We start from the raw sequence: 9521 nt of genomic DNA, 5'->3' as shown, positions 1-9521 counted from the left end.
TGCTGCAATACATTTTAAAAAAATAATGAAAAAACCTACATCTTTTGCAAGTGCTAAAAGAGTTCATGAGTCCAATTTTCAAAGAAGCTTCCAAATGATCATATTGTGTTTATTTATAACAGTGGAGCTTCAAAAGCCACATACACAAAGCCTTTGTTTATTCGTTATTAATGTGTAAAATCAAAAATTTAACACTCATATCATTTGAATCAGCTTTTACATATTGCATAATATACTGCGTAGGTACATTGCTTGCATAGAATATAAACATTTGTTACAAGATTTTGATTGCGTGTGATATTTTTGTTATCAGAAAGTTACAGCATTATGGAGAGGAAAGGTACATTTACTTTTATCTTGGGAAAGAATATATATGAATATTTAAATTATACAATGCAGTTTTATTTGATTCAAATTGTTATTGGTTTCTTACTGGATACATAAGAGAAAGTTGATGCATTACTTTAAAAAACTTAAATTTATATACTGAAAACATATTCTGAGATAAATGAATTAACATTCATTGCCTCGATTTATACATAATATTGTTATAGTTTGGTTTGTTTAGTTTCAGATTTGCGTATTTGGGAAATCATTGTTTGTACACATTTTAGGACTTAGCATGACAAGTAAATAAAGCAAATTAAACTTTTTTAAAGACTTTTTTGATGAGCATGACCCATGAGCCCTTTTATTGAAATAAGCAGCAGGAAAGGAATAAGGAATAAGTGGAGAAGAGAAACACATTTTTCGGATCTCCTGTTTCTGTTATAAACCCCTATATGTCTAAATACTCAATTCTGCGTCTCTGATTCATAATAAAGAGTGGAAATGGAAAACTTTCTTCCTCCCAACTAGCAAAGAAGTCAAGACAATGTAGTAGTATAAACTATGGTATGTAATGTATTCTGAGTCAGATACTTTTTCCAAGTATATCCTCTCTTTATGAAAGCTTTTAAGTGAAATCGTGCGAGAGAAACCACTTCTCTTTTTCTCTTGTAACCCAAATCTGAACAGTCTACAACAATTTTTTAGGAATAATAAACCAACTCCTATTTTTTTTTTAAAAAAAATAATTGTTTATTAAATTGTATTTTTTAATTTCATTTTCCTCTAAGTAACTCTTTACTTGTAATTACTGTTATATGAAGAAGCTGGTATTTATTGCTTTTGTGTGTGTTTGCAGTCTGTGTAAATATAAATATTTCAGATTCAATATTTTGGCTTTAATCTTTAACGTAAGAGCTTTTTTTTACTGAGATCAGTGAATTCTACTTTTACATAAGCACAATTTTATTATCTTTAATATAAGTTTGGCTAAATCTGAAAATAAAAATATGGCCTTATTAATTTCAGATCAATCAGTATTGATAAAGTGATTATTGTTTATAAACTAGGTAAATTCCATATGACCTCTGCAAAGCCATATACTATAATCTAATGCTGTTACCAAATTTAAAAGCTTCCAGGTCATTGTCAAAAAGAGGAGTAATACTAGGGGAAAAAACACTCTTAAAAAGATATTATTTAAAAAAATGTCCTTGAAAAGGTCTCTAGACTGCAAATAAGCAACATGATTTCATACTTGATCATGGTATTTTGCTCAGCCTGAAACCTATTGACAGAAAACTTAATCTGACTGTAATATAGTTTTTATAATCTGGATTAAAAATATAATCTGCATGCTTCAATTTTTGAAAATTTGCATTTGGGAATAATTTATTTTGATGTAATAAAGTATTCTGAATTATGAGATGCTTGTAAGTCTGAAATGATTTATTTGCTGTCAGATTAATATGGGGTTTTTTTGTGAGCCCTCAGTACATAGAAATTGGAATTGGAAAGCTTCAAATGGTAGTTGATGGGTAAAACTGCATTTTCTAAACACCCAGTAGTGAAGAAGACAATGCTCCTGTTGGTAGAAATTCTAGCCCACTGAATAACACCAAACAGCAAGTTGAAATTAGATAGAGATTTATTGGATACAACGGTTTGCAAAGCGTGGTGGACTCCAAATAAATATTTGAGCCACACCTAGTCACAACAAAGACACACATTATATACATTCTATCCCAACGCCTTGGCCCCTCCTCTGAGGTTACAATCGTATCAGAGCCGCCTAAACAAAATACATTATCCCTGCCCCTTACTATTTTGCTTCACCTATTCCCTTATATGTACTTTATGATGAAATCCTACAGCTCAATGTGGAAATCCTATAGCCTACGTGCAGAACTCTTACAAGGTACTTGTACATGTAGAAATTGTGTAGAAATCTTGCAATCTACGTGTAGAAATTTTGTGTAGAAATCTTACTGTCTGTGTGTAGAAATTTTACAGAGTACATGTCACTTAACTTTACTTTTTATTCTAAAATTGTATTCCTAACACTCCTGGAAGAGTTTTTTTAGATTTTTAATTTCTATTTTTATAAGTAAGATAAAATAATATTTGATGGATCTTAGTCAAGCTTTTATTTCATACCATGAGAATATTTGTGAGATTTTGTACAATGCACTTGGGCTTTTGCACGCTTTGCTGCATTACAGTATAGGACACTATATGAACACAGACATCATGGTTTGTAAATCTTGGTTTATGGCTTAGGCTGTTTATGCAAATTGTAGTTGTGGCTTAGTGCCATATGCCAACTTGGTCACTGAATTCATTTTTAATCATCCTTAAATCCAAGGTTAGAAAGCAATGTGTTACAAAAAAAAAAAAAGAGGAACAGATCCTGAATATCAAAATCATGACGTTTGAATGTTATGTGCTATCCAGCTTGAACTCGGGATGGTCTTTCCACAAATCTTAAAACTGCCGGTTTACAGTGTTTTAGCAGTGCATTTTAAATATATGCTCTTTGGCTTTCCATAGCCTATTTCTAAGAACCAGAAACTGAAAAGAACGTTTAACTTTACCACACATGCCTCTATAAAGCGTTAGTGAGCGGATAAGAAATATATTCAATGGAATCGCTCCATTCAGTTCAGACAGCAGACCCAAAAAATAAAGGACGCAACGAAAGAATAAGGAGGCAACGCATCAGAGGAAGTAGACAGCCACTTATCAATACAATAGTACACAACAATTCAAGTCCAAACAAGCTAGATTGTGTCTGCTTAAATACCAAAACAAGGATAGACCACGCGGGTCTGTGCTTGCGCAATAACAGAGAACGGGCCAGTGGAAGGCGGAGCGAAAGCGGCCGACCCCCTCCTTTGCCGTTGGGGTCTTTGCCTTTTCAAGCCCTTCGGTCAACTATCAGCCAGATAAAAGGAAGTGGGCGAGGCGAGCATGCGGATTTCGGCTCAGTCGTCTGGAATTGCGGCAGAAGTAGGCTGTCTTGCCTCTCGGCTCTGCTTGAATGGCCTGGTAAATGCGGCACAGGATCGTAGCTGTGAATGAGCGGTTTTCTGTTCTCGGGGGAGGGGGAGGGGGAGGGGGAGGGGGGATCCCATTGGATGAACGAGAAGGCCTCCCCGAGCGATGGACCCATAATGACCCAAAGAGTGCGGGAAGCGATGGGTGCAGCACCTGCAGAGGAGCGACTTAGGATGTCTGTTAACGGTGCTCTTGAAAACGCTCTTGCTTGCAAATCCTGTATAATATCTTTCGGATTTAACTGGGGTTTTTTTTCCCCTCTGTCATCAGCGAGGTAATCAGCTCCTCTCATTTGAGGCTCGTTGAAATGGTTCGATTCACGTTAGCTGGGGTGAATTAAAAATGATGCAATGAAATTGAAGAATCTAAATTAGTGAACTTTATGACCGAACTGAGCTTGCCCGGTTTACTTTTTGCTGCAGTGACCACCTTAGACTTTATCTTAACTGTTCGCTTAGGCTTCATGTGATGGCCTTCCACAGAAGGAAAACAGTTATGTACAGCTAGTCATTATGTTATATTGATTCTTTTGTTCTCAAATAGCTCAGAAATCCAAATTATGGACTTAACATGAAATGGATTTCAGTGCAACCTTGGAGCAGCTGAAATTAATTGTGCAGGAGAAAGGGGGAATGTTAGCCCTACTCTAACTTGGGTTCTCCCTCCTCCATTATTTCTCCTTCTCGACATAATGTTCGATTTGCCGGGGACAAATAGTTTCCAACTGTCCACAGGGAAATATAAAAAGATGTTTACTGTATAGAGGAATCTAAAATCGTGAGAATGGTTTCCATCCTAGTTGTATTTCATTTTTCTTTTACAGCTAAATTCTAGTTGCGAAAGACAAAACTCATAAAAACATAAAAACTTCCATGGCTTGTTTCCCATAGTAGTAGTTTCCCATAGTCCCCAATATAATCACATGCAGAACATGAGAATGTTGCCTTGAAATTCAAATACCCCAAGTTTGGCATAGAGCCGAAAAGAACTTAATCCAAGAATTTGAAAGAGATGTTTTTACCTCCTTTGCCCATCCAAAAATACAAATCACCAAGTATACAGATAAAAAAAGTCATTTATTAATAGTGTATCAAGTGTTTTTATAGGGTACAGAAGCAAATGATACATTTGATATATATGATATGTCAGAAATCAAGTAATCAAACAATTAAAAAAACACTGATTACATCTGAGATGTCACCAATGGAAAACATTGATTCTAGATAATATTCCACAAGTGGCTGATTTATGGATTACATTACTATTTCCCAGCTGGGTTAGTATCTTAAGTTTTCCTGAAGTTAGACAAGAGGCTTAGTTAAAGATGTTAATATTACAATTTAAATTAATAATAATGCCAGGTAACAATTATAGCAACTATGGCTGTCTTCCTGGGGGGAAAAGTGGGCAGTCTTGCTCCAGATCAGCAATAAAGTATATATTCTCTCATTGAAAAGGTAGGCACCAACCTATGTAGAAACCAAATTATGTATAATTGCTGTTTAATCATGTAGCATTATCTGAAGTTTTGAGGCATTTATATGATTGTAATTGATTTTCTAAAATGATTTAGAAAAAATACTGAAGACCATTGTATTTTATTTCCTTTTTTTTGTTTTTGCATTGATATAGAATGTAAGGCTTGGAAAATATTGAAATATGAATTTCAGTATTCATATGCAAATAGATAAGAAATGTAATGAATTACATTTTTTTCCTCATTAAATTTTTGAAAGGACATTTTTAAATGATAGAATCATGCCTGGGGCTTCAGGACTTGAACTAATGCTTGTTGTTACTAACTTTGGACTGCCAAATGGGGAATTCGGCATTAATAGTTGGTTAGAAATAGTTGGCAAGAAATATATTTTGAGATACAGATAAAGTCTCTAAAGGAGCCAATTGTAGTCTGCCAAGTTTGCCACATTCAAAATGATGAGGTTCTTGGAAAATCATCATCATGTCTGAGTGCAGACATTTATTAGATTGTGAATGGGCAGCCATGACACCTCAGCCTCTTTTTCCCCCTGGTTCCTGATCCACCAATTTTGTATATTCAGTTGTTCTTCCCTAGTTCATGTATCTGTTCACAACGTGGAATATCTTTTGGAGTATCATATCTATAAAATATTGCAAGACAGGTTCTTCATTTAATAGAACTGACAGTCTGGCAGGGAAAGAATCAATAAAGTCATGATGTAAATGTCAGTGCTAGAAAAAAAATCCAGCTCTTAGATTATGGGTTTCTGGTTACTTACTAGATTGTGGCTGATCAGTCACTAGGGAATATTGCTTTCTTTTTCTGAAATAATAGTGAGACATCATTCCTTTATTAAAAAATAGCCATATGGCAGCTCACTTCTATTCTTGTTGGAGTAGTAGCTTCACATAAATCTGGAAAAGGTAGAAATTCAGTTTTCTTTCTAACTGTCAGATTTACCATGAGAAAATACTGGAAAGTGTAGGAAATAGCACTAGATCAACTACTAATACAAAACAAAATCTTGAAGAATCAGTCAAAGACTATAGTGTTTAAATTATGCAGAGGTTTTCAAGGTAGGTATGGTTTGAAACCCCCCCCCCCCCAATTCTAGGTAATACATTCATTTTTATCATAGACATTTTACCTGGCAATGATAACTGTATTTTTTTCCCATTTTAACATATCCTTAATTTCTTAAAGGTTGTAAAGATTACAACCAAATCATCAACAAATGCTCTTAGTTTACATATTTCTCTTCTGTTCAGTAATTCTCTCAACCTGTCTTTATTTCTAGTCAAAACTTCAAGAGTTAGGATGAATAACAATAGCAATAAAAGGCACTGTTGTCTAGTTTGTTTCTGTGTCTCCACAGGTTTTGTTAATTCTCCCTTAACAATCTGTCTTGTGTGAAATTCAAGTTGTCAAATGTCTATTTGTCAAGAAGACCAATACAGCCTTTTTATTGTGTTGTTTTAAATATCCAAAATGCCAATATTAATATCTCTTAACTGTCTTCTTTTTTATCCGTTTAGCTAGAATCATCATAAATACCTTGTAGTTATTGTCTAGATGATAATCTTTTGATAAAGTTAAGTATTGATCTTCTTTAAGAATTAATGCTCTGTTTGCATCTATCCAGCCATCTAGTAACTTTCTATTGCCTAAAATAGAATGCTGATTTTTTGCAATTCATCGTCAAAATACTTATAACAAGATCATAGCAAACTGAAAATAAAATCAAGAGAACAATTGCAGAACAATTTAGTTTTCAGTGGTTCTCATATGTACATTTAAGGGTAAATGTTTAATCTAGATAAAAAGATAAACTGAATTACACAAAATTTATGACTGTATTATGTACAAATGATGAATGTGTTATTGTTAACATGTTTAAGCTTTTATTGACATTTGAAACAGGAAACAACAAGTTAAAGAGTACATGTTCAAATGGGCCAAGAATTTTGGTTATAATATACAAATGCACCAGATGGGAGAAGATATGACTAAAAGGACTGAAATATACATTATGTTTTAACTTAAGAGAAAATTTTACAAAAGAATATACACGGTTACTTCCAAACTATCTTGCAAGTGCATATAACGATACCAAGAGTTTTGTAGACTAATACTAAGTTGAAACTAGATTTTTGTTGTTGATACACATGGATAGTCAACTAATCTGATTCTTATAAGAACATTGGTCCCCTGGCCATCTATAGTCTAGCAATCTGCTCTTACAGTGGCTGACAACTGCACAAGGAAAAGTACTAGTTTCCCTGCAGATGTGTTTCAGTAGGAGTCACATTGCCATCAAGGCTAATAGCCATTGATCCCCATCACTTCCATCAACTGGCCCTATACTTTTTTGTAGCCAGCCAAGCTGGTAGCCAGCACCACATCTCATGATAGAAAATTCCAAATTACAGGCTGTGTGAAAACAGAGTTCCTTTGGTCTGTCCTGATTTTTTCAAGATTGATTGAGTGATTATTTATTCATTCACTCACTCACTCACTCACTCACTCACTCACTCATTTCCTGCCTTTGTTATTTTTACAAATAACTCCAGGCGGTGAACATACCCAATACACCTTCCTCCTCCTATTTTCCCCACAACAACCCTGTGAGGTGAGTTGGGCTGAGAGAGAGTGACTGGTCCAAAATCACCCAGCTGGCTTTCAAGACTAAGACAGGGCTTGAACTCATAGACAAGCTGGTAAGACCCTTGGGCAGGCCAGCAAGGAATGGGGACAGGTCCTGGGGAGCACGGGTAGGCCAACACAGATACTGGGGAGGGTGGGCCAGCAGGAAACATGGGCAGGCACTGGAGAGAGTGAACTGGCAGGAAATGTGAGCAAGCAGGTGCTGTGAGTGAGTATGTTACAGAGGGTGGGTGGGTGGGTAGGTGGTGCAATGGAGTATGGATCTTATATTCTGCAGTGGCCTCTTTGGGAGAAAGAGCAGCAAAAAACAGACTAATAGAGTGGCTTGTGACCTTCCCTGCTGGATTCTCCACTGACTTTGCTTGCGGGAATCCAGAATGGAAGATCACAAATGGCAATCATGCAGCCTGCTGCAATGATGTAATTGAAAGGTCACAATCACATGAGTGTGGGGATGCTGTCAGTTAGAACTTAAAGAACAGGTTGTATATATCACTAGTTCAGTGCCTTTGTAAGTTTGAAAGGTCATTGAAAGAGTGATTACAGCTTGAGGACTACTTGTATATATTTTTTTAATATTGTTGATTCTCAGATATAAACTTATTTCTTTTAGCTGTATTCAAGGTCTAATAAAAAATTTAAAATTCTTTACAGAAAATGATGATGTTACAGAAGCCTCTTGATGCTACAGTATTTATGTGATGTTGTGTAACAATGAAGTTGATACCTGTGGAATATGGGCAGCGTGGTAGCATCTTACGTAGATGAGAAAGAGATGAGGGGATCATGTGGCCTCATTGCTCCAAAACCCATATTTTGTGCTTCTTTCTGGCACTGTTGGTTATTTTGGCATTTGTCCACAACTTTTATCAACTAGAGGTAAGTTACTTAACCCTCCAAGAACTGGCCAAATAATTTGAATGTTCTTTTTTCTTACCATCCAGGTCTTCCCATGATAGATAAATAGTTTTCAGGGATTATGAATATATTGCTCTACTTTACTTATTGGAAAAATGCCATGTCTTGACACATAAAGATAACATATTTAACTGTAATTTATTTTTTATCTCTTTTGATGATTACAAGAGCTTTGAACGTTATGATTAGTTTCTCAATACTTTATAATGCTATGCTGTTTGCCTACTGCACACCCACCTCTTAAGCCCAAACCACTAAGGAGGAAAACAAAGGAAAGTCTTGTGGAAAACGAAAGAACTCTTACGAATTCCAGAGGGGTTTAGCAGAGAAGTTTATTTGCGCAAGGTTCAGAATTGCCTATCTCTAATATGCCTCTGAACTAGTAAACACTTTTTTAAAATTTGCCAACATACACTGGAGTGGCGTCTGACCAACGCCCTCCTTAGTCTGTTTTCCTCCCATCCTACCTTAAAACACTACCACCGACCTGGAGCCCCGGAATTTCCAACGGTCACTCAGCAGGAACTGCGATGGTTTAACCACCCACACAATCCTACCTATTGAAGACTTAAGGACGCCACCTTTGTCTTCTTAGGGATTGATCAATTCCCTCTTCTGACCCAAATGGGATCAGGTACCCCTTTTTATAATACTTGCCTGCAGGTGTTCCAGACCCTCCTGTGGATTAAAAGACCTGTCTGCTCCCCTCAGTGGATCCTTGATTGAAATGCTTCGCTGGTGGTAAATTCCCTTTCCTCCCGTCGAGGTCTCCCCGTAGTCAAAGGCCATGGACCGGGCTTGGAGATATCACCGATAGGAGAGGGGTTTCCCACAGGGCAGTCCGTCTGGCAGGACAACGGCCTCTTCATAAGAGTCCCATCTGGAGGTGCCAAAATTCTTGTGGAAAACGAAAGAACTCTTACGAATTCCAGAGGGGTTTAGCAGAGAAGTTTATTTGCGCAAGGTTCAGAGGCATATTAGAGATAGGCAATTCTGAACGAGGAGGGCGGGATTAGACTTCAGTTTTTATACTAATCTTCTTGAAGAACAAAGGGCTACACATTGAAATACACAC

The 9521-nt window shown here is 36.3% G+C and overlaps 1 protein-coding gene across 1 annotated transcript in view; it reads left to right on the top strand.

The window, feature by feature from the left end:
- The first annotated feature begins 2217 nt into the window (after window positions 1-2217).
- NXPE3 (neurexophilin and PC-esterase domain family member 3) overlaps window positions 2218-9521 on the top strand; it is a 17391-nt gene continuing 10087 nt past the window's right edge. Inside the window, exons 1-2 of the mRNA XM_015813199.1 lie at window positions 2218-2245; window positions 8183-8407. Coding sequence (XP_015668685.1) covers window positions 8315-8407 — 93 coding nt within the window. The 5' untranslated portion in view covers window positions 2218-2245; window positions 8183-8314. The remainder of the gene's footprint in view (window positions 2246-8182; window positions 8408-9521) is intronic.

This window comes from Protobothrops mucrosquamatus, unplaced genomic scaffold, assembly GCF_001527695.2.
Source record: "Protobothrops mucrosquamatus isolate PMUCROS unplaced genomic scaffold, P.Mucros_1.0 scaffold_68, whole genome shotgun sequence".
NCBI lineage: Eukaryota > Metazoa > Chordata > Lepidosauria > Squamata > Viperidae > Protobothrops > Protobothrops mucrosquamatus.
Note: the sequence above shows the minus strand (reverse complement) of the source record. Positions and strands in the feature narration are given on the sequence as shown.